This window comes from Ambystoma mexicanum, chromosome 7p (genome assembly GCF_040938575.1).
Source record: "Ambystoma mexicanum isolate Mex_15411 chromosome 7p, UKY_AmexF1_1, whole genome shotgun sequence".
NCBI classification, from domain to species: Eukaryota; Metazoa; Chordata; class Amphibia; order Caudata; family Ambystomatidae; genus Ambystoma; species Ambystoma mexicanum.
In genome coordinates this window covers 31,034,323-31,060,142 of record NC_090939.1, presented here as the reverse complement: position 1 = coordinate 31,060,142, position 25,820 = coordinate 31,034,323, and the positions used below count along the sequence as shown (strand labels likewise).

General features: G+C 49.5%; 1 protein-coding gene across 5 annotated transcripts in view; it reads right to left on the bottom strand.

Moving 5' to 3' along the window:
* The window catches only part of LOC138525644 (Fc receptor-like protein 5), an 800,717-nt gene that overhangs the window by 145,424 nt on the left and 629,473 nt on the right, over window positions 1-25,820 (bottom strand). For all 5 annotated transcript variants that reach the window (XM_069635697.1, XM_069635696.1, XM_069635699.1 and 2 more), the window contains exon 5: window positions 24,788-25,024. In XM_069635697.1, coding sequence (XP_069491798.1) covers window positions 24,788-25,024 — 237 coding nt within the window. The remainder of the gene's footprint in view (window positions 1-24,787; window positions 25,025-25,820) is intronic.

The following is a 25,820-nucleotide window of genomic DNA, read 5'->3' as shown; positions in this document are numbered from 1 at the left end:
TTTTTTGGGGTTTAATTTTTTCTCCTGCTAAGAGTGAGACTCTTTTTACTCCCAATCCTAGGCATGATTTGAGAATGTCCTTTGACTTTGTAATGTGTTTTATGGGCTATCGGGTCTTTTCCTCCATAGGGCTTGATGTGTTTTTGGTAAGTGTGTTACACAGCACCCTCAGTGCAGTAACACAGGGGTGTCATAGTGGCCCCCAAACATAGACTCCATACCCTGGGACTGACTACTGTCTCCCAGGGCATGTAAAGTCACCATTGACTTTACTAGTCTTAAATTGTGAACAGAACCAGTACAAACCATCATATTGCGGAAGTACTGGTAGTGGTAATTCGATTGCCCCTGGGTCTGTTTTTCAAGGGGGCACTGTCCAGTCCCCCCTTGTCGAGTTTCTGGCTGGTGGCAGTGGTTACCACGCAAAATATTCCACCAGAATATTTCCTATGGGATTTTCCCATTCATTTTAAACGCACCACTTTTTTGGTGCAATGTTAAAGATACCGCCGGGTTATTTATTTAATATTTATTCCCCGGTTGGGTCTTTTTGCCAGGACTCGGTTTTAAAATTGTGTTTGTGTTCGCCTCTGTAACTCCAACCCAAGTCAAGCCCTTTGTTCCACTTTTGGCGGGCTTCTGCACAGAAGCCTCCAAAAGTGGTGCCACTCTGCCTGGGTCTACAGGATGTGTGGGAGGGGGGAATAGACACCCTGGACTGAGTTGCCTCCATAACTCAAGTCGCACTCTTGTGTGATTGGCCCAGTGGTGAGCCGCCTGGCTCACCACTTAGCATGTTTGAGTGACAGCTAGGACTGATGAATGGGGGTTTTCTGCATAAAAGCAGGGCTTTGGGGACTGGAACTTCAGAAGTCACCACAGGACCTAAAGAATCCGAAGAGGGAGAAGCTGAGCCGACCTGCAACGATGACACCACCGGTGGAGCCCTGCTGGACCGAACTCACCACTTCCCAACGACAGAGGAGATCTTCTTCCAGGAGAGTCTTCTTCCCCTTGAGCTGGTGGGACCAACCAGTTCGCCTTTTTTCACCTTCCTGGATTCTCTCATGGTCGAATCGCCCGTGCCAAGCACCCCGACGGCCGGATGGCCACGCTTCACCACTAACGTGAATAAAAGGGTAGTACCTTTTAACCGGGAAACTCAGCGGCTGGTTTCTTCCCTGGCAGTGCAACGACCTCCAGCTTTCCTCCACGTTGAGATCTTCTCTTCCCCTGGATGAAGCGCCGACTTGCACCCGCTGCCAGGAACAACTGCCCCCGCTGTAGCGTTCTCACCATTTCAGTTACTGTGTCCCGCCTGGTCTCCCTTGCAACAGACTGTCCAAGGTGTCCCGTAAATCCCTGACTCTCTATCCTGGGGTGACCTCGGACCTGTTAACTATCTTTTCTAAACTGATCTAACTCCTTTTTGAACTAGCTGCAAAGATTTTTAAAGTGTACTGTGTGATCTTGGGCACATTCCGCCTTGCTCTCTCCAAGAGTGGGCCTGGCATATGAACTTTTTGCTCTACAGTAGACCCTGCCTTTCTTGACTTGCTGTTGTTCTTTAAAAGTGTTGGTATTGTGTGCTTTCCTATTTTCTGCCTTTTCTCTCCCTTTTTAAATCATTATTGGAGTGCCATCTATGGTTACCCGTTCACCTCTGTTTTGCTAAATAAGTGGTGTACTAACCTAGACTTGTCAAATAATTAATTAGGGAGGTGTAGATATTTCTAGTGACTGTGTTTGAACTTGCTTGACATATTAGTGCCAGTGTATTTTTACAAGTGCGTTTTTAAAATAAATAATTATATACTTTTATACCAAAGCTCTGGTCAGTGTTTGCTTGTGCTACTGTCTCTTTGTACCTAATGTGTATACTCTATATACTGCCTAACTCTTCTTGAGAGACGTCTGACTGCTCAGCCACAACTACCAGGTAAATCAGGGTGGTACAGACTGCTACCAATTGGGTTTAATGCTAACACCTGTGGTCTTAAACGTTTTGCAGTGGTCCCTAAGGGAACTGCACAGGTTTCTGCCTAACAGCCAATCATATCATCCCAATGCAGTTTAAGACTTGGTACATTGTCTTCAAGGTGCTACAAACACAACAATCTGACCACCTGAGAGAAAAGCCGTACCTCGTGGGACATACATGCACAACGTGTAGCTCCAATGCAATGCAACTAGAAGCCCAGAAAACAAGGCCTACGGCCACACTGGCCAGGAGAAGGCTTCCAGGTGCTTTGCCCAAACCAACACCCCACCCCTGCAAGCCTACAGCAATACAGGCTGGAGATATGATATGGGCAGGCAGATCAACCATGACATGTCCGGCAGGAGGGGTATCAAAAACAAACAAATAGTAACTTTAACATGTTCTTGGGTGATGTGCAGAAGGGTCCTAGCCAGTCTTTGGCACTAAATGTAAGGCCAAGGCGTCAGAGTACCTAGGAATGCTGGGTAAGGGCGGCCTAGCCCAGGACCTCACCATATTTGTATGTTAAGCAGGCCTGGGGCCCCTCTGTTTGAAGTGGAAGGTTTTGCCCAGGGGTCTTGTTGTGGTAAGATGGCGGTGGCTGCCACCCAGGGTGACTTCTGGCAGCCTAGGCAGGCTCAGCAAGGCCAAGCCGCAGCTTGGCACACACAAGGCAGCCAGTCCTAGTCTTCTCTTGCCCATGGCGCCATGGACAAATGAAGTTGCCCATGTTTGGACATGACCACCACTATGCATTCTGTCCCAGTTATCTTTCAGCATGGCTGTTGTGTGTTGGTCTAGTGGTTTGTTGTGTGAGTGTCATGACTGTGTCATGACACTCCTTTAATAAAAGGGGCTCTGCTGGCACGCGGAGGGCAGTGCAACAGAGCTCCAGGAGGCAGCAACTCGTGTCTGTGTATCCTTATTGACTGTGGGCCTTGCCACGTGATCGTGGCCTAGGCTGGGTGCCTTGGCCTGGGTGCCCCCACACCAAGGCTGCTCTGAGCTGGGTGCCCCCAGCTGGGATCGCTGAAGTCGGTGATCCGGACTGGGCAGGGTGATCCCTGCTCCTCACACGCTGCTTGCACGCAGCGTCCTGGTGCCGTGTCGGGTGCCCCGACACCATCTGTGGCCCACCCCAGTGACCGGAGGCGGGCCACCACATTGGCGACGAGGAGGTCCTGGTCCTGTGTACCCTGCGGTGCATGGGTCGCCAGACACCTCTGACGGAGGCGAGTGAAGAGCCCACGTTGACGGAGATGGCGTGTCCTGCCGAGGGTAGCCCAGGGCGTGATCCGCACCTGGTGCCTGTGGCAGTGAGCAGCCCTGTGGTAGCCCGTGTTGCAGCATCGGCCGCATGTGGAAGGTGCGGTGGGTGGAGCATCGTGGCCACGTGCCTCCCTGTGTCATCGGGGACCCACCAGCACCTGGCCCCGGTCGTGCGCAACCAGAAGGCACATTAGAGGTTTGGTGGCCGGCGAGGCCGCACGTGAAAAGGGGACGTGGCCCCAGCAGGCCCAGCAGCGGGCCAACAAAGAAAGGGGGCATGGCCCCAGCAGGCCCAGCAGCGGGCTGACAAAGAAAAGGGGCGTGGCCCCAGTGGAGTAGCGGCGGCCTGATGTACAAAGGAGTCGGTGGGGGGCCACAGTGTGCGCCGGCCCACAGTGGCCAGCTGTGACCTCCACCGAGGTGAGTAGCTCTGCAGACCTCCCTGGCCCCACGAGAATCCGGGCTGAGTGGTGAGGCTGGGATCTGGGCCCAGTGCAGGCTGGAAAAGGGGCGTGGCATAATCACGATGCCCCGGAGACAAAAGAAAGGGGCGGAGCCTCTCATCTGCAGGCCGCAAGTAGAACGCATTGCCCTTCAAGACTGGACCGCCTGGGGAAACGTTGCCCTGGGCAGGGGGTGGGCCCCAAAAAGGGGCATGGCCAAATCAATAGGGCCTTGAGGAATAGCCCCAGAACAACCCCTCAACAGTACAGAGGACAACAGTGGTTTTTTTCTCCCTTCCACGAGGGGGAGGGACTATAACAGCAGAAGGCCATCTTCAGAAGAAGGGAGGTCATCAACCCATCTTGACCTCGGCATCTCCCTCAGGCCCAAGGGGTAGCGGCTCCACCTGGAGTGCTTGTACGCCCGAGGGCAGGTGTACATTGGTTGGCACCGCTGAGGCAAATCACCAAGGAGTGCAAAGGGGTGGCCTACAGTGACAAGCACTCCTAAACTCAGTCTAATGGACACTTCAACGGGGCTGCACCCATCCTGACACACCTGCCACCATCAATAGTCCCCCAAAAGATAGCGACTGTCCGGGGAGCGTCTACGCACCTTCAGTAGACCTCCCCACGAGGGGTCAGAACACCTGTGGCCCAGTGACGCTGAACATGCCACAACACCCAACCGCAGTGGACACAGCTGACATCTCCCACAGCATTAATCATGTCGGATGATGAAGGGACATGTCGAGGACAGCTCACACCAATACCCCACTTTGATGTCCTGGGTGCGCCTGCCAGTCTGGGACCCCGGTGGACAACCTGGGTAGAGAACTTGCAGTTGTACTTTGAGGCGGTGGAGATCAAGGACACTGCCAAACGCTCAACACTCCTGTACTCCGCTGGATTGGCTGTTCAGAGGCTATTCAAGACATTATGGCCTGCGGATCAGTCCTATGGTGCAGCCATCGCAGCCCTGAACGAGTACTTCCGACTCATGGTCAACAGGGACTACGAACGGTTCAGGATGAGGTGTGCGAGGCAGGAAGAAGGGGAGAGCCTCGATGCATTCCATGGGAAGCTGCGCAGCATTGCACTGTCATGTGCCCTGGGTAATTTTGAGGAGGACGAGATCAGGGCGCAGATCATCTATGGCTGCAGCTCCTCGAAGCTGCGAAAGCAAGTCCTGAGGGACCCGGCACTGACACTCAAACGGATCCTAGACCTTGGCCGAGCCCAGGAGCTAGCAGAGGTGATCCAGACAACACCTCAAGCTGGAGGCCCCCATGCAGCGGGTCAAGCTGGAGGAGGTGGCAGCTGTCGGCAAGTGGCAAGGAGGAAAGCTGGTGAGGAGGGGAGACTGGTCAAGGAGCGACCCCAATGCCACACCCACAGGGCTGCCCGGCGAAAGGACACATCTGTGGGAGGTGCGGCAAGGTGGATCACTTTGCACGGGTGTGCCTCGCCCCGACACCAGCCAGCATGGCGGAGACATCACAGGGGGGGTAAGTCGAGGGGGAGAAGGACCCCCAGAGTGGCTGCGGTCCAAGCGGCGGAAGACCAAAGGATAATGCAGTATGATGTGGAGAGGAGACAGATGAAGAAAATATATTCTTTCTGTGCTGCAGCAGCGCCACTGGCCAATTCGATCCCGGAATCTTATGATTCCAACGGCCCGCTGTTGGGCCCGTAGTGTGCGGACTGGAACACACCTGTTTGTTTTGTAGTGCCAAAAGTTGAAGTTTATGAGTAGCTATTAGGAGGTGCGCGGACTGGAATGCACCCAATGTTTGCAGTGATGATGCAGGAGCACAATGGGTGCACGGACCAGAATGCACCAAGTTAGACCCCGCCAAGGGTCGCTGTTTGTTTGCAGTGGGTGGTGTTTTTTTGTTATAATAAAGGAGGGATGTTGTGTGTTATTCTAATGGTTTGTTGCGTGAGCATCAAGGGGCTCTGCTGGCACGCGGAGGGCAGTGCAGCAGAGCCCCAGGAAGCGGCAACTCATGTCTGTGTATCCTTCTTGACTGTGGGCCTTGCCACGTGATCGTGGCCTAGGCTGGGTACCTTGGCCTGGGTGCCCCCACGCCAAGGCTGCTCTGAGCTGGGTGCCCCCAGCTGGGATCGCGGAAGCCGGTGACCGCCACCATCTGTGGCCCGCCCCGGTGACCGGAGGCGGGCCACCACAATGGCCAGTCCATGCATCAGTGTAATTACATCCATGTTCTCTCCATGTAACAGGGGTACACAAGGACATGCAGACCGACCTGCCATTGTCATATGCGATCTGCCTTCGTATGTTCAATGTAATTTGAGCACGGTTTGTCCATGATTCATGGACAGCCATCTTTTTTTCTGCAGTTGAATGTTCTTGAATGTTGTAGCACAGCAGCGTAATTCAGGACGGGCAATGTGCAAAGTCATGACATCAAACTGCCAATCATACGATTTCCAACTTCCCAGCCGCTAACACTTCAACATTGAACTGGGCTTGAAAACAGCCGACATGCATATTGACAGCGCGTGCCTACGGATCCCCTTTTAACTCCCCCTTCCTCGTGGTCCCCGCCCCTCCCAGGTGGCAATGACAGGATAGAGCAGCTGGGCATATATTGAACACACTACCCCCAGGATCACTGTCGGCATCCCTGGAGAGGCCTCCTTTCACAAACCAGTCTGCCCCGCCAAGTCCTGTGACTGTCCCATGTGCCCCTCACAAGTGCCCCGGGGCTATCGGTGCCCACCAGGCTGCCCATTTCTCCAGCCTCAGGCACTGCTTGTTGCTGGCCTTTCTGCTCGGTAATGCTCCGAGAACGGAGGCCACTCCATGTCTATGTGCGCGTGGGATCCCATGGTCGCTGCTGTGAGGCTTTCCATCTGGTAAATGTCATAGGCTTTGTGCACCCACTCTGTCTTCGCCAAGCACACCCCCGTGCTGCTAACACTAAGTTCCGTGCCATGTGAGGGAGCAGTGTGTAGTCCCCTGCTGTCCGCTCTAGACCAAATAGCCGGAACAGTGGCGTCAGGGGTCCAGCAATCCCTGCTGTAGCGTGCACCCAGCCCAGAACCGCTTCCCAGTAGAGTGCTGCCCCACCCTTGATGCCAGTAATCGCTCACGCTAGCGCAACCCCTCCAAAAATGGGGGCTAGCCCCCGTGTACATTCGAGGTAACGTCTGCGGGGTTAGGTGCCTGCGGAACAGCACTCTGCTGCTGTGCAACTTATACTGCACTGCTATCGTGGAGGACCACACCTCCGCTTCCCCCTGCGGCCCCTAGTCCGCCTCCCGTGGTACCTGTGTGCGTGTAGGCAGGTGCCCTCTGTTTAGCAGTGATGCATATCACGGTAATATGAGCCCTTGTGTTGCCCGGTGTGAGTCCAGAACTTGCGGGGGGGGGGGGGGGGGGGGGGTTACCGACCGCTGCAGCTGCCCTTTCCAACGCTGGCCTAACGCCACACCCAGGCGTTGCAAGTACACAAGTGGTGGAATATCACCCAAGTACAGGGCTTGCTCTAATTCCCCCTTAGACAACAAAAGCCCCCCCCCCCATTTGCCCTGCCCTGGTGTTAAACAGTGTTTGGAAGTGGTGGGCTCAGCCAATAAATCCCTGATCAGTGGGGCCCAAATGCCACTAAGCGGAGAGGGCCACGATGTTACTCCTGCTGTGTCCCAACCCTTCCGCCACAATGACCCAAAGACTGCAAGCAGAGGGGGGGTCAGAATCCTCCGGGGCAGCTTTTCTTGTGGGACCCACACCCATCCCCCATTGCACTTGCAGTTCCATCTTTCATTTTGGCTCATCGCTTTATTTTGTGTGGAACTACGTTCGCTGTTAATGTTTGGAGTGAAGTTTGTATTTTTGTGAACAATAAAATACTAGTTAAGAGTTTTTCGACAACCTACCAAGGGAACCGCGGCTCTTCAAATTATTTTCAGACAACCCCCAATTATTCACCTTTCCCACCCACCCTCTAAAAATAAACTATCTAGTTATTTTAAATCATTTTATCAGCACAATTGGTGGGAAAGGTAACAGTTGCATAAGTCTCGTGCAGTGGGCAGACCTGGGAACTCTACTAGCAAGATAGAGAACTGCATATTCGCTTCCCCTAAGCCTATTTGCATACCCACAATGCCTTTTTACAATTACAGTGAATTATGCTTTCATTGCAACATAAACACGTACATGTACAATAGTTCACAGTGCACACATAAATGTGTCTTTCTGTGTAACACTGTGAACATCTTTTCCACTGTACAATTTATCAAGTCACCCTGCTATTGTTGAGGTCATTTGACGGTGTTCTCCTGCATCGTGAAGCCAGCTCAACAGGAAACCTGAGATGCCATAGAAGGTGTGTTTGCAGGTTCTTGTCTAGTCGGTGCTTTCCCAGTGATCGTTTGTCTGCATGGAATACTCTGGTGTTGTGGACAGTCAGCTGGCAGGGGAGGGTGGCTCTGTTTATCAGCAACACTTAATGGAATTTTAGTGTTCTGGGTTGACTGGTATTAACCGTGAACATGCATGGATTTACTTTTAAACTGCAAATTATTGATAATCCGTGGGTAAAATGAAAACAGGAGTAAAAGGAAATGCCAGGCCATTCAAATGTGTCTCCCCATGGTTATTCAGGGTTATCTAAACACTTCAGGGTGGGGAACAACCATGTATGTCTAAGGCATAATGGACATTATAAGATCCTGGTTATCCATGGCCTATGCATGGATGTCCCTGGTTAGCCAATATTTGCAGGATAATGCCCTACAGATAAGCACTTGCAGGGCAAGGCTGCAGTGGTGAGCACCTCAGGTGTTTGGCGGCGATGACGGTAGCAGCTTAGACAGTGAGTGAGCACGACCTCACCCTCCTATCTGCGGCCGCCATGTAAATAGTTATGGCGAGAGTTAGCTTGCTACTTTCCTCGTAACTCCCCTGACCTGATGCCTCTACTCACTCTTGCACACGTGTTTTTCCCCCGTTACCTGTCCTTCTGCCCCCACCTCGCTCTTTCTCACTTGCGCTCCCCTCGCATTGTAGTTCGCGTGCGCTTCCTCGCATCCTAAGCCACGCATGCTCCCTTGCATCTTAGGCCGTGCACGCTATCCTTGGCTGCGCTCGCTCCCTAGCCAGCATCCCTAGCTGAGATGCATGTCCTGTTCCAGTTACTGCAAGGTGTGGCTATTCCGCAGGACCCTTACCTATGCAGGAGATATTCCGGGGCTGGCTTGTTTCCTCACCCCTTACCTATGCAGGAGATATTCTTGGGCTGGCTTGTTTTCTCACCCCTTACCTATGCAGGAGATATTCCGGGGCTGGCTTGTTTTCTCATCCCTTACCTATGCAGGAGATATTCCTAGTCTGGCTTGTTTTCTCACCCCTTCCCTATACAGGAGATATTCCGGGACTTGATTGTTTCCTCACCCCTTACCCATGCAGGAGATATTCCGGGGCTGGTTTGTTTTCTCACCCCTTATCTATGCAGGAGATATTCCGAGGCTGGCTTGTTTTCTCACTCCTTCCCTATGCAGGAGATATTCCAGGGCTGTCTTGTTTTCTCACCCCTTACCTATGCAGGAGATATTCCTAGGCTGGCTTGTTTTCTCACCGTTTACCTATGAAGTAGATATTCTGCAGCTGGCTTGTTTTCTCACCCCTTACCGATGCAGGAGATAGTCCTGGCCTGGCTTGTTTCCTCACCCCTTACCAATGCAGGAGATATTCTTTGGCTGACTTGTTTTCTCACCCCTTACCTATACAGGAGATATTCCTGGGCTGGCTTGTTTTCTCACCCTTTACCTATGCAGGAGATATTGTGGGACTGGCTTGTTTTATCACCCCCTACCTATGCAGGAGATATTCCGGGGCTGGCTTGTTTCCTCACCCCTTACCTATGCAGGAGATATTCTTGGGCTGGCTTGTTTTCTCACCCCTTACCTATGCAGGAGATATTCCGGGGCTGGCTTGTTTTCTCATCCCTTACCTATACAGGAGATATTCTGGGGCTGGCTTGTTTTCTCACACCTTACCTACGCAGGAGATATTCCGGGGCTGGCTTATTTTCTCAACCCTTACCTATGCAGGAGATATTTTTGGGCTGGCTTGTTTTCTCACCCCTTACCTATGCAGGAGATATTCCGGGGCTGGCTTGTTTTCTCATCCCTTACCTATACAGGAGATATTCTGGGGCTGGCTTGTTTTCTCACACCTTACCTACGCAGGAGATATTCCGGGGCTGGCTTATTTTCTCAACCCTTACCTATGCAGGAGATATTTTTGGGCTGGCTTGTTTTCTCACCCCTTACCTATGCAGGAGATATTCCCGGGGTGGCTTGTTTTCTCACCCCTTACATATGCAGGAGATATTCTGGGTCTGGCTTGTTTTCTCACCCCTTCCAAATGCAGAATATATTCCTGGGCTGGCTTGTTTTCTCACCCCTTACCTATGCAGGAGATATTTCTGGTCTGGCTTGTTTTCTCACCCCTTACCTATGCAGGAGATATTTCTGGTCTGGCTTGTTTTCTCACGCCTTACCTATGCAGGAGATATTCCGGGGCTGGCTTGTTTTCTCACCCCTTACCTATGCACGAGATATTCAGAGGCTGGCTTGTTTTCTTACCCCTTACCTATCCAGGAGATATTCCTGGGCTGGCTTGTTTCCCCACCCCTTACTTATGCAGGAGATATCCCGGGGCTGGCTTGTTTTCTCGCCCCTTACCAATGCAGGAGGAGATATTCCGGGGCTGGCTTGTTTTCTCACCCCTTACCTATGCATGAGATATTCCGGGGCTGGTTTGTTTTCTCACCCCTTACCTATTGTAGGGGAGGACTGGCCGCGAGGCCCTCCTCACCTGCAGCCTTCTCCCCAGGTGAGGACCATGACTCGGTGGGCGTCCCCTCATGCCACCCGGGCCCAGGTGGAGGAAGGTTCACCCGCCGACGACATTGCCCACACGTATCCTTTCCTTGCATTTACCAAAATTCAGTTAGGCCTAGAAGCCATCTTGTCCAGCAAACATGGCGTGAGTTCAGCACACTGTAACGAGGCCCCCACCTTTGGAGGGCCTTTCATGCATCTCTGCCGCCGCAGCAGCCCTGGTAGATCCGCTGCGAGCGCGTTCCCATGAGAAAGTCGGATATGAGCTAAACCCGAGATGCCAACACTGTAACATTTTATCATTCACAATGTAATATTGCACCCCGCATGACCCGGTCCGCGAGGCCGGGGTGACGGGGAAAAAGCTGAAGCATCACTATCTGAAGAAAGTAGAAAACAATTCAAGTATTGGTATTAATGAACTACCTCTGTTTAAACAGATCCTGTAAACTGTGGATAAACTATAAAGATGCAACGTTACATGATACCACCCCAGGTCTGGACTAGTGCTGCTATAACCACAGAGAAAGATGTCGACCAAACGTGTAACCTCTATCTGTATAAGTGTTCTTTCAATATTATGTAGAAACCTGAACTCATATATGTTTTCTTAATCACCCAAAGCGGCGAGCATCAATCTCTGTAGGCCATAACCTAGAACTACCTCGTATAACGTCTAATGTACATACAATATGCACACAATGTAGTGAATATAATGTTAGGTAATGAAAAGGTACTGGAACCGACTGTATTAAAGAAATGTGTAACGAAATTGATATATATATATATGTGTGTGTCTAAATAACATCAAAATAAGGCAGAACATTATAAAAATTCTGCATTCAAAAGTCAGCAACGCACGAGGAAAAGACCTTTGTGAATATATGCAAGGCCATTCTCCCTCCCACCCTACCAAGCCTGCCAGATAAAAAAGCTAAGACTTGTGCCGCGCTCCCTCACCTCCCCCAACCAAGCTGGAATTACTTCAGAGAGTCAGAGGCCCCGGTACGGCAACCAAGGCCACAGCCCGCCACCTGTGTTATTTACAGCACAGTAATAAACCCCCGTTCGAATCCACTGATCTACCAGCACCCTCTCATAAATCCCACAAACCCCCCTAGACCCCCCAAGAACCATGACCCCGTGCAAGGACGACCCCCATCATTGGGACAAGACACAGAGACCCATTTATATAATAACTTCTAACGCGGCAGACAGACATGTATCATTCGACCCAGGCCCCAGAGCCCAGTCCCGCGACCTAAAATACCGGTCAATAGGACACAGGTAAATCTCACCCCAACCGATAACCACCAGACCTCTCACGAGGTGCATTCCTCATGTGTTGCGTTTATTTTATAAGATAAACTGCTGAGCGATTTATTGATGAACTTAAATGTCGTTTTTTGAATAACTGCAGTGTGCATGGCCTAGGGCAAACGAGACAGGGAAGGTATTCATCATTGTCACAGGCTGCCCCAGCATACCAACACCGCGCGGATGACCTCAAGCTGGCCTGCCAGGCCCAACCCAACCCACGAGGCTGACCAGTGACGTCTTCACGCCAAGACCAACCACGCTGCAGCAACACCTATAGTTAGTCGACGCCACCCAATCCCAACTAACTTGTGCCCCCTATAGTGTGTAGGTGCTGATGACGTTTTTTGTATTAGAAATACGCCTGTCTTTGCTATTGTCAGACAGAGCGCTCTCGGAGGTTGCAGAGTTCTTTGCATGCCCTATTCTTGGATAAACTCCCACTTACGCTCACCCGCACTCTGTCTTGGCCTTATTCCCACTACGGGAGAGTCCTTTATTGTCTCTCATTGCGGGGAGGATCGTGCTGAAATTGGGGGTGCTTCCTTTCAGTGGTGACCCCGACGTGATATCTCCAAACTATTTTTCCTAACTCCTTTTTAACGACCCCCTTGTGGCACGAGAATCTCCGGTCGAGAAGGGATACGCACGGTGAGCCGGCTCCGGGAGGCTGCCCGCCAACGGCGACCGGCACAATAAGAAGTGCGCACTCAATGAGAAAGGGTACGGGATCCCGATTGGAAAAAAATCCCCTTTGAGTGCCGCTCGCCGGAGCCAGGGGCTGACCGTTGAGTTACCGGTGACACTGCCTGGACGGACCCAGTTTCGGAGACTATCGGTTCAAGACGGGCACGTGAGTACTGAGTGCGAGCGATCGTAAAGGGGAAAGGAGGGGAAATTGTGAATAGAAGAACGGGGACAGGTAGAGGAGAAGAATAACGGGGGTCTACTAAAGACGGGTCTTGAAACTTTCTTTATTCTTTCTTTGCATATGGCCATTAGGAGTAAGAAGTAAGTGAAGTGGTAGAAGTGACGGAAACCTAGCTCCGAAAGGGGGTAGAAGGCGGCGCCGCATAGTGCTATCTAAACTAGTACTGGGAATATATGAAGAAGTAAGAAATAAGTTATTGGTGTCTAGCAAAAGGAGACACCGGGAATATTTTCTAGTGATTGCTACTCTCTCTATTTCTTTTTTCCATTTCCACGGGGTAGGGGGTGAAAGCGAAAAGGGTATAAGGTTGATATAATTGTAGAAGAACTATAAAATAGGGAGCACATCTTGAGGAGTGGGGACTAAGTAGTGGCACGTACAGACGTGAACACAGTAACCTTAGCAGAAAAACAGGGACAGCTGGCCAGGGAGGAAAGGGAGGAAAGAAGACAAGGTGTGAGTGGAAAAGCATTGTGAAGGGTGCGCGCACCGTGTGAGTGTTGGAGACGAACGGTTGACCGCGAGGTGGTGCCAGAGAGTGTTGGCCATAACTAGTAATTGATCAGTTGCAAGTGAAATCACATGAGAGTGTCTGGGAATGGGAAGGAGATGAGCTATGGTGAGTGAGAAAGGATTTGCGCAGTGAATAAAAGTGGGTGATACTTTTTGAGAGGTCCGCTCTTGTCTGTGCCATAAAGGTATACATACGCATATCTACACCTAATTAAAAGTAAAGAAGGTGAACACGGTAGTGTTAGTGATTTAGAGAATGGGGGCAGAAACTCCCTTGTCACACATTTGTAGGAGCTTACCGGGATATGCTGAACGAATAAATAAATATCATGATCAATGGGTAACAGAATTGAAAGGGGAGGGTCTGCCCCAGATTTGGCCCGAGGGAGGGTCTTTTGACAAAAGCGTTCTTGATATGGTACGAGCATGTATTAGCCTCAAGTATAAGGGGAAACAATGGCAAAATAGGAAGGAGATATTAGATCTCTGGAGATTGTTTGAGGAAGTACCCCCACCCAAAGCTCCGGCACCAAATATTGATTTACCTTCCACCACGGATAATCCACTGATGATTCCGCGAGAGGAAAAGGAACAGCTAAGTACAGAACAACCTGCGGAGGTGATTAGTTTGTACCCAATATTACATAAACCAGCCCCCGCAGCAGGATATAGCGACCCTACTTATGTGCCTCCCCCCTCAACTAGTACGCCACAAAGACCAACCGCACCCCCGCCATACGAAAGCACCAGAGAGCGCGCCCAGGGAAGCACACAGAGGGTGGACATAGAGAAGCTAACGAGTGACTTAGAGTCGAGGCTTACAGTGGCAAGGGATGAACTCTCAAGAATAAAAGACATATGTGAGCGCACAGCGTGCGCCCCTACACCATCAGGACGCACGTCTAGAGCGTCGAGCGAAAATAGACAAATTGAGGAGGGATGGAAAAAGGGGGAAATACTGTTCAGAATTGAGGAAGAACCGACAAGAATAATAGAGGTGGGAGCAGTAGAAGGGAGCATTGGTGATGTGTCACGAGAAAGAGGGATCAGAGAGGATTTGTTATGCGATGTCAGAGGAGGGGTGGATGAGAGTGATAGGTTGAGCATGGCAGTAGGAGGGGAAAGCGAGGAGGTAGACGGTGCATGTTCACTAGGAACTATAGACGATGAATGGATGGGACGACTAAGAAATAGGGTGGGGAAGATGGCGTCATTGGAGTCAGCAGCGACTAAGGAAAAGGAGGGTGCAACTGGAAAAGGGAAGTTACAACTTCCATTGCTCCACAGAGGGGGTGGAAGACCAAACTACATACCATGGGCTCAGATGGATAAGGCTAATTTAATGAAATTATTGCCCCAGCTGTCAGGAGGGGCGAGCAAGTGGATATATGCATTTGAGAAACATACCGCCGGCATACCGTTGGCAGTAGGCGATGTGAAGAGCCTACTAGTATCCGCAGTAGGAGACCAGGCGGACAGAGTATGGGCTAAGGCTGGTTTCCCGGCTGTGACGTTAGAGTGTGATCGCCATGATGGGGCTTCTTTTAATACTGTACGAGCAAGGGTGTGGGACGCACTACGGGAGACATTCCCAGATACCCCTGATTTGCAGTCAGTAATGCAATGTACAATGAATGACGGGGAGGACGCTATGGATTACATTCTCCGGGTGCAGGAGATGTGGAGAGCGGAAACGGGCACGCCCTGGCACCAATCCACATCTCTATTTTATTTTATCATTAAGAGAGGGCTCCCAAAGGAGGTGCAGAAGGCACTCGATAAAATAGCGGGCGTTGAGGCAAAGGGGTGGCCAGAGATCCAAAGCATAATAGTACACCATTGCAAACGGATCAAAGAGAGAGAGAGGGAAGTAGCACAGAAAAGGTTGGCAGACGAGGCAAAGTTGGTGCAATCAAAACTGGTGAAGGTCGCAGCAGCGGTAGCAGGGCTCCCACTCATGAGGGAGGGAGAAGAAGGAGAGGAGGGGCAAATAGCAATACAAGGAAGAATAGCAGCGAATTGGGCAGGACAAGGACAACGACAGTGGACTGAGCAGGAGCAGAACGGAGGTCCAACGTGGCAAGAGTGGGCCCCAAGAGGGGGAAGAGGTGGGTACAGGGGTCGAAGAGGAGGGCAAGGGTATGGAGGAATGGGAGGAAATGGGTGGCAGGGTCCCAGAGGTCCACAGGGGAGCTGCTGGAATTGTGGGAGATGGGGGCACTACTCAAGAGAGTGCAGGAGCAGACAAAACAACGGGTTCCAAGAGACAGAACAGTACGGACACCCCCACCCAGGAAGCCCCTACGGCCTCCCCATGGGACAATACCAGCAACCAGACAATGTGGGACAAAGAAGTAACGCACAACTACACGGACATCAGTACAGAACACAAAACCACCCACAGAATAATGACAATGTGCAATACACGCCAGGTAACACTTTCGCCACAGTAGCTAATGGAGCGCCTGCCCCCGCACCTTACAGTGGAGTGTCAGTAGTTTCGGGGAACATTTTCGATCAAGGGGGGGCAATGAGACACCCCGCATAGGACAGCCCACAGAGAACACTTGCGTGTCCAGTACTATCTACGACCCACAATGCATCAGAGGAACCATTGATAGGAGCGCAGATAGGAGACAAGCAGTTCATATTCATGGTGGATTCGGGAGCGGAGAAATCATGCATTAGAGAGGGCCGGTTCCCGTTATCTAATAGAACGTTAGAGACGCAGGGGTTCTCTGGGGCTGTAATTGAAGTTCCTTACACAGAAGTATTGGATGTGACAGTAGGGGGTAAAACAGTGAAAGCACCCTTACTGTACTATGAAAACTCTCCCATTAATTTGCTGGGGAGAGATCTCCTAAGCAAACTAAATATGACAATATCTTTCACAGGGAGCGGTATCGTATGTTCGACGCCAGGCATATGCCCCCTCCGCATACTAGCAGTAATACACGGCCACACAATCATGCAAGAGATCAGAGGGTTACCAAGGAACGAGGAGATGTTTGTTGAGGGCATGAGAACATTGGCTCTCATAGTACCAGAACTAAAAAGGATGGATTGGAGGATTCCAGCCGAATTCCTTTTTCGTCCCATAGCAAGCCCCGACACTGCTCCCGGGTCAGTGCTATCGTTGGATTTACACGCAGTACACGTGTCAGCAAACAGAATATGTGTGATTGGCGTTGACATGGAAGGATGTGAGTGGCGGACAGTACTGTGTACAAATGCAAATATCCCACTGAGGGAGCTCTCGGACGAGGAGCTATTTTCTGACACTGAGACAGATGGCGAAATAGTGATGGAGCTAGCAATGCCATGCGACATTGTAGTTACAGCCAGAAAAACTAAAGTTGAATTAATGGCGGTAGTAGGAGCACCACATACATTTTTTGATGATGACATGAGGTCAGTACCCACTAACCTATGGACAAATGGCCCCCACGATGTGGGGTTACTACATGGGGTTCGGCCTGTGGTAATAAAACTAAAACAGGGAGCATTCCTACCCCGGGTGAAACAATATCCACTGTCACGCGAAGCAGAAGAAGGGATCAGAGAGACCATAGAGGCACTACTAGCACAAGGAATAATAGTGCCCTCAAACTCCCCATGCAACACATGCATTTACCCAATCAAAAAGGCGAAGGGAGGTTCATGGAGGATGATACAAGATTTACGCCCACTCAATGATGTGATACAGAAGGAGTTCCCTTTAGTCCCGAACCCGGCGACAATACTGTGCAACATTCCGAAAACGGCATCCCACTTCACAGTTATTGACTTGAAAAATGCATTTTTCTCGATTCCCTTAGCAGAAGAGAGCAGGTACTTAACAGCATTTACACTAGGGGGGAGGAGGTTCGAACACTGCAGACTACCACAAGGATATTGCGAGAGCCCAAGCATATTCAACAGGGTACTACATGAAGATCTGGGGAATTTGTCTGTAGAAAGCACAGTGATTCAGTACGTTGATGATTTATTGGTTTGTGCACAAACTGAGGAGGAGTGTAGAAAGGACTCAATAACACTCCTGACATTATTGGCCAATAAAGGGTACAAGGTGGACAAGGGGAAGTTACAATACTGTCTGACAGAGGTCCTATACTTGGGTCAGCTGATATCAAAGGATGGCAAGCGGATCATACCAGACAGGGCACAGGCGATTAGAACAGTTGGGGAGCCCAAAACAGTAAAAGAGATGCAGAAATTTCTGGGCATGTGCAACTATTGCCGAGCATGGATATTGGATTATGCAGCGTACACAAGGCCCTTGTTACAGGCACTAAAAGAAGCACAACAAGAAAACAAACACATAGAATGGACAGCGGAGATGAACACAGCATTCAACTCACTAAAAGAGCTGATATCAAGCGCTCCAGTACTGGCAAATCCAGATTATGGGCGCGAATTCTTCTTATTTTCACACTGCAAAGGAACACTGATGACAGCAGTACTGACACAAAAAACATCGTTAGGGCACAAACCACTGGCTTACTATAGCGGCACCCTAGATGCAGTAATGCAAGGTCATTTCGCGTGCGAGCAATCCCTAGCTGCAGCCGCGTTCGCGATTGAAAAAAGTGCCACGATAGTGATGGGCTGTCCGGTGACACTGTTTGTGGAACACTCACTCTTTGCAATATTAGAGTGATCAAAGAGCACATTGACAACACAACGCGCCACAGCATATGAAATAATACTGTCCAGCGCTAACATCCATATAGTAAGATGTAAAACAGTGAACCCGGCCACATTCATCACAGAGGCATGCACCATAGAGGACATGCAGAACCACAACTGCGCCACGTACACAGGTGACGAAGGTCAAGATCAAGTGATTTTTGAGAATGCCCTGAACGAGGGAGAGGTGTATTTCGTGGACGGGTCAGCATCAATAGACATGGAGACAGGAGAAAAACATGTGGGTATGGCAGTGGTACGATTAGAGGAAGATGAATACGAAACACTAGTGCAACACCGCCTCCCATCACACTATTCAGCGCAAGCAGCAGAACTAATAGCGCTAATAGAAGCATTGCATGCCGCCAAGGGGTGCGCAGTGACAATATATACAGACTCAGCATACATGACAACAACAGTCCACGGCGGGTTGGCACGGTGGGGGCGGAGAGGGTTTCGACGAGCAGATGGAACACCGGTTCAGCATGCAGAATTATTGAAAGAACTGATTGAGGCCCTGCAAGACCCCACGGCAGTGGCCATCGTAAAATGCCAAGCCCACACCACAAATACAGATTTTATATCTTTGGGGAACGCGGCAGCAGACGCCGCTGCCAAAGCAGCTTCGTATTTACAGAAAGGTGAAATAGGAGAGTACATGTTGCACCACACAGCAAGCCAAGAGGTCCCCACAGGATACAACATGATGCCCACACAGGAAATAATAGAGCTGCAAGAGGGAGCTAGTGCAGAAGAAAAATTGCTGTGGACTAAGAGGGGATGCAGCAAATCGCCGACTGATTTATTGTGGCGACAAGAAAGTTCAGGAAAAGCGGTAATGCCAGTTACATTGTTAGAAATAGCATTTCAACAACTACACTTTCCCGCACACAACGCAAAGCAACACATAATGGCGGAGATACAAGAAGATTGGTTTGCACCTTGCCTCCAGGAACACATCACAAGGCTGGCTTTAGAATGCACGACATGTCAGATTTACAACTCAGGTATGACATTGCGCACACTAAGAGGAACGATACCAAAACCAAATGGCCCATTCAGAGAGCTCCACATTGATTATGTAGACATGGGAGAAAGGTGTAACGGGGCTCGCTACATGATTGTGGTTGTATGTCCATTCTCGAGGTGGGTAGAGGCAGGCCCTTGTGCACGCCCTGATACGAAGGGCGCCGCGAAGTTCCTAGTGCGGGAAGTGTTTCCACGCTGGGGAATTTGCGACGTTATTCGCTCAGATAACGGCACGCATTTTGTTAATGAACTATTCAAAGAAGTGACTACGCTATTGGGAATAAAGCACAAATTATGTTCGATTTATCATCCTCAAAGTAATGGCGTTGTGGAAAAGATGAACGGTTTGTTAAAAAGCAGATTGTCAAAACTGTGTTTTTCCCTTAAAAAGACCTGGATGTACTGCCTGCCTTTGGCCTTGTTCGAGTTACGAAATCAGCCAAGTAAGGACCACCACTTGTCCCCGCACGAGATCGTCACGGGAAGGAGAATGCACACAGCGCATTCGCCTCTCCGTGAGCGTTCTGATGCACACAGAAGCGCAGCGATATTGGGAGAGGAGTTCACAGAGTATTTGAGAAAACTGACACGGGCAGCGCGCGTAATTGCGAAGCAACTAGCCCCCCCCTCTACAAGAGAGGAGGGGAACACAACCGAATCAGAAACACTGCCTGAAAAACCATTGCAACTAATGCCTGGTGACCTTATATATGTCAGAAGTTTTGTGCGGAGGTGGAATGCACCACGTTTCCATGGCCCCTATGAGGTAGTGTTTTGCACGCCCACAGCAGTAAAGGTGAAGGGCCTACGATACTGGGTGCATTTGACAGACGTACGTAAAGCTTACAGCGCCGCGGAAAGTGAGGTGCAGGACGAGGCACAGGCAACAGCGGACAGTGAAGTTGTGCAGAATGAATGATGGGAATTTTGTGTGCATTAAGTGATGAACAGTGAACGCGACTGGCGCACAACAAACATACTGGAATAAATATGTATATGTATATATATATAATTTTTTGATTTCAACTTTTGAAGGTTTTTTTGGGGGGTTTTTCTTGCTTTTGAAGAAGTTTTTTTTGTCTTTCACCTTTCATTTTTTATATATAAAATAATGTACGGATAGTGATGATTGTAAAGTTACCCTGTCTGTCAACACACCCCCTCCCTCACCCATTCCTATATTTTGTCGAAGCAACGTCACAACGTTAGAAATGTTTACATGCTTGTACTTAATGCACTTTTGTGTTTCAAACAGGATTTACCATGGCATCCAATGGGCAGCCTGCAACTAATAGATGTGTTAGATTTAGAGAAATGTTAGTAGATAGATTGACATATTCATACGAATGTGGTTTATCAATGTGTGTTATTGTGTTCTTCATCTCAATATTTTGCCTGATAACACATTGGGTCATAGCGTTCATCTCTACCGAGATGAACGAGGGGGGAGGGGGGAATAACACCACCCTTGCCCCTGGAACGAATTCAATTACAACTATGCATATTAAAGAAGGTGATTTTTTGGTTTGGGACGGATCACACTTTGTATGGGGTTACTATACTACACCACCCACTGCTGCCCTGTCACAATCAAGAAATAAAGAAATGGAAAATGACACAATGTCCCTACCTGAAATATATAACAACCCCACGACCCTTCCCGCCCCGATCCAAAACAGCGATTTGCTGTTTATTGAGGAAAATGGAAAAGTAATTACGATGACAGAACGCAAGTTCCTATATGAAGAATTGGAAAAGGGGGGTGGGAAGGAGGAAGGGGAGCCTATTCTTTCACCTATCAAAACCAAAAGGTACAGAAGGAGGGAGAAAAGTAGGCGGAGAAGAGAGACAAGTAGAAGGGGGTATGATGAGTATTATGGGTTAGGGTTAGACAAGATGGAAGACCCACGACACCCCCACCAAGCAAATAAATGGTATGCAGATATGAGTACAACAGCCAAACAGACAACCAATGAAAGCTGTTATGTCTGTTCGCTCATCCCCCATGCATCAGGCACACCCAAAGTGTTGTTGCCAAGAGAATTGCCCATTGTGGATGCCCAATGTCTCCTTCATCTCACGCTGTGTAGAATAAAGAACACCTTCCAAGCACACGATGTCTCTTTCAGAATGCTACAGAACAACAAAACGTGCTATTCACAAGCGTCTGGAGTGGTCTGTCTTAAAGAACCTTTCTTTGCAATACAAGGGACACTGTTTTCCGAAAACAAATGGAAAGACGAAGAAGTACTGTGCAAAGCGGAAGCACTGAGAGGTGTCCAACCAGACAAGCTGCGGTGGATGGAAAAAACGTGCTTGCCAACATGGAAAGAACACATCCCTAAACTAACATGGGTAACAGCGATGGAGAAACCCTTCAAGCTACAAAGTGAAATACAAAACGAACTATGTTTCAAGGGAGAAGGAAAAGTGGCAATGGGAACGAATAAGAACTGTAACAAAACTCTCACCATCCCAGACATGAAAAAAGGAACAGCAGCACTAATGGACACATACTGGGTATGCGGAAATCAGGCTTACTTGCACCTTCCCCAAGCTTGGAGTGGCAGCTGCTCAATGGCCACTTTGCATTCAGCCCTAATGGTGATTCCAGAAAGCCACATCGACGGAAAGAAAAGGGTGCAAGGAAACGTGAACCAGGATGTGACTTCTCCCACTGCAAAAGCGCACCTCTACGTCCTGTCCTCCGGAGGGAAAGGAGAGGAGCTCTCACGGAACAAGCGAGCATCGAACTACATATCACAAGCATCATCCGATTTATTGGCACAGATCCCAGACAGGTATCGCCTGTTCAGCTCCGCGGAAACATTTTTTGCCTCACTAGTTTCAAGTGTCCAAGCAAGAGCAAATGCAAAATGGCTCCAGATCACACGGTGGGAACTGATTCAGTTGGCCAATGACACTGAAGAAGGGTTCAACATAATAAAGGTGGAACTACGAGCTCTGCGACTAATGACCATGCAGAACAGGTATGTTCTGGACCTGTTAACAGCGATCGATGGAGGTGTTTGCCGAAAAATAGGAAGTGCGTGCTGCACGTTCGTACCTTCCGAAGACGCAGAAAATGGGTCCCTGTCCCACGTCATTGAAGCAGTACATAACCTGGGCGAGAAGATGAAAATGGAAGGTGGAGCTGAAAATAGCTCATGGTTCGACAATATCTTCTCCTGGGTTCCCTCATGGCTTGGAATGACAATGAAGTTCTTGATACCAATTGTGGTGATCCTCCTCGTGGTGTTCTGCCTGTGCCAGGTGGGCCTCCGATGTTGTGCTAACGCAGTCCCTAATGGTGCAATGATGATGGTGACAATGGGCAACTCTGGTGGTACAATTAAGGCGACACAAGAAGTACATGTACAGACAGGAACAGATAACACTCCCAGGTACCAGTTAGTGCCTATGTACCATGATAAGTTCATAGTAGATAAACTATGGCACACCACTATCAAAGAACCACGAGACGTGGAACTGGAATGGTATGAGGAGGTCTGGGTAGATTTGGAAGGAACTGGCGACTGTATATATTTAACCTGTACACCAGACGAGTATGCTAGAAGAGGTGAGAGCTTAAGGGGGGTGTGCAGAGCATGGATGCCTAGAAAAGGAACCCCTGCATGGGATGACGCAGTGATAGAGGAACAAGAATGTAGAAGATTGGAAGAGCTAAAGAATTCGTTACTTTAGTAACGAAAGGGGGGAAATGTAGGGGAGGACTGGCCGTGAGGCCCTCCTCACCTGCAGCCTTCTCCCCAGGTGAGGACCATGACTCGGTGGGCGTCCCCTCATGCCACCCGGGCCCAGGTGGAGGAAGGTTCACCCGCCGACGACATTGCCCACACGTATCCTTTCCTTGCATTTACCAAAATTCAGTTAGGCCTAGAAGCCATCTTGTCCAGCAAACATGGCGTGAGTTCAGCACACTGTAACGAGGCCCCCACCTTTGGAGGGCCTTTCATGCATCTCTGCCGCCGCAGCAGCCCTGGTAGATCCGCTGCGAGCGCGTTCCCATGAGAAAGTCGGATATGAGCTAAACCCGAGATGCCAACACTGTAACATTTTATCATTCACAATGTAATATTGCACCCCGCATGACCCGGTCCGCGAGGCCGGGGTGACGGGGAAAAAGCTGAAGCATCACTATCTGAAGAAAGTAGAAAACAATTCAAGTATTGGTATTAATGAACTACCTCTGTTTAAACAGATCCTGTAAACTGTGGATAAACTATAAAAATGTAACGTTATATGATATCACCCCAGGTCTGGACTAATGCTGCTATAACCACAGAGAAAGATGTTGACCAAACGTGTAACCTCTATCTGTATAAGTGTTCTTTCAATATTATGTAGAAACCTGAACTCATATATGTTTTCTTAATCACCCAAAGCGGCGAGTATCAATCTCTGTAGGCCATAACCTAGAACTACCTCGTATAACGTCTAATGTACATACAATATGCACACAATGTAGTGAATATAATGTTAGGTAATGAAAAGGTACTGGAACCGACTGTATTAAAGAAATGTGTAACGAAATTGATATATATATGTGTGTTTAAATAACATCAAAATAAGGCAGAACATTATAAAAATTCTGCATTCAAAAGTCAGCAACGCACGAGGAAAAGACCTTTGTGAATATATGCAAGGCCATTCTCCCTCCCACCCTACCAAGCCTGCCAGATAAAAAAGCTAAGACTTGTGCCGCGCTCCCTCACCTCCCCCAACCAAGCTGGAATTACTTCAGAGAGTCAGAGGCCCCGGTACGGCAACCAAGGCCACAGCCCGCCACCTGTGTTATTTACAGCACAGTAATAAACCCCCGTTCGAATCCACTGATCTACCAGCACCCTCTCATAAATCCCACAAACCCCCCTAGACCCCCCAAGAACCATGACCCCGTGCAAGGACGACCCCCATCATTGGGACAAGACACAGAGACCCATTTATATAATAACTTCTAACGCGGCAGACAGACATGTATCATTCGACCCAGGCCCCAGAGCCCAGTCCCGCGACCTAAAATACCGGTCAATAGGACACAGGTAAATCTCACCCCAACCGATAACCACCAGACCTCTCACGAGGTGCATTCCTCATGTGTTGCGTTTATTTTATAAGATAAACTGCTGAGCGATTTATTGATGAACTTAAATGTCGTTTTTTGAATAACTGCAGTGTGCATGGCCTAGGGCAAACGAGACAGGGAAGGTATTCATCATTGTCACAGGCTGCCCCAGCATACCAACACCGCGCGGATGACCTCAAGCTGGCCTGCCAGGCCCAACCCAACCCACGAGGCTGACCAGTGACGTCTTCACGCCAAGACCAACCACGCTGCAGCAACACCTATAGTTAGTCGACGCCACCCAATCCCAACTAACTTGTGCCCCCTATAGTGTGTAGGTGCTGATGACGTTTTTTGTATTAGAAATACGCCTGTCTTTGCTATTGTCAGACAGAGCGCTCTCGGAGGTTGCAGAGTTCTTTGCATGCCCTATTCTTGGATAAACTCCCACTTACGCTCACCCGCACTCTGTCTTGGCCTTATTCCCACTACGGGAGAGTCCTTTATTGTCTCTTATTGCGGGGAGGATCGTGCTGAAATTGGGGGCGCTTCCTTTCACTATGCAGGAGATATCCCGGGACTGGCTTGTTTTCTCACCGCTTACCTATGCAGGAGATATTCTGGGGCTGGCTTGTTTAGTCACCCCTTACCTATGCAGGAGATATTCCGGGTCTGGCTTGTTTCCTCACTGATCTGGTTTCTGGCGGTGCAGGTCACATTGATGAGCAGAGGACCCTGCCACGTTATCTTCTCAGATGACGTGTTCCCCGGCACCCCGGCCACGTTCCACGAATAAGAGAGGTGTGTTCCATTCTTCACGCGGCAGATGAGCTGGACAGTGCCGTCGGGACCACAGATGGATTCCACCTCGGGTTCAGACACGGGATCTGAGAAGACAAAAGAAGCTAAATCACACAGAGGATTCTGATGGGTACAACTCTAGAGTCCTGATGCAGTGGGTAGGCTGTTGTGACCCACGTGGCACTTGTGGAATGGTCCCTTCCCTCATGTTTCACATGTGAATTACATTTCACCAGCTTAGTTCTCTCAGTGGGTTCATGTCAGTGATGCTGTGAGGGCATCAGACTATCCCAGGTAGAGTTTGGCTGCTCCCCATATACCGCGGCCCTGTGAAGAGACCCCCGGCTCTCGTTCAGTGGCCTGTCCTTAATGGGCCTTAATATTGATTTCTGGACTTCCAGGTACGGGCAGCTGAAATGGCGGCCAAGAGTGTGAGTGTCTCCTGACATGCCACAATGACCCAACTATGCTTTTCTTTTTTTTTTTAAACACTTTATTTATCATTTTGAAACACAAGTTAAACAGGTAAACAATATAAACTTATTCATAACATCAGAAGAGAACATTTTGAATACACTATATATAGTTTCTAACAATCTAATTATGATATTAACTATAGTTATAATACTTAACATTATCCACTATATTAATCCTCTATATTATAGCAACAGTCCAAACACACATAACAAGACCCGACGACACAACTTTGACAAACATCAGCAAACAACAAGTAGCAGAATTTCTTAATAGACTCTTCTCCTATCATGCCATGTGCATCTAATTGCTTGCAAACGTCAACATTAGCCATACAGCTCCTTGAATGATCCCCAAATCTGAGAGTAGTATGCCTCTCGCTTCTGCTTTTTTAGCATGCCTTTCTCA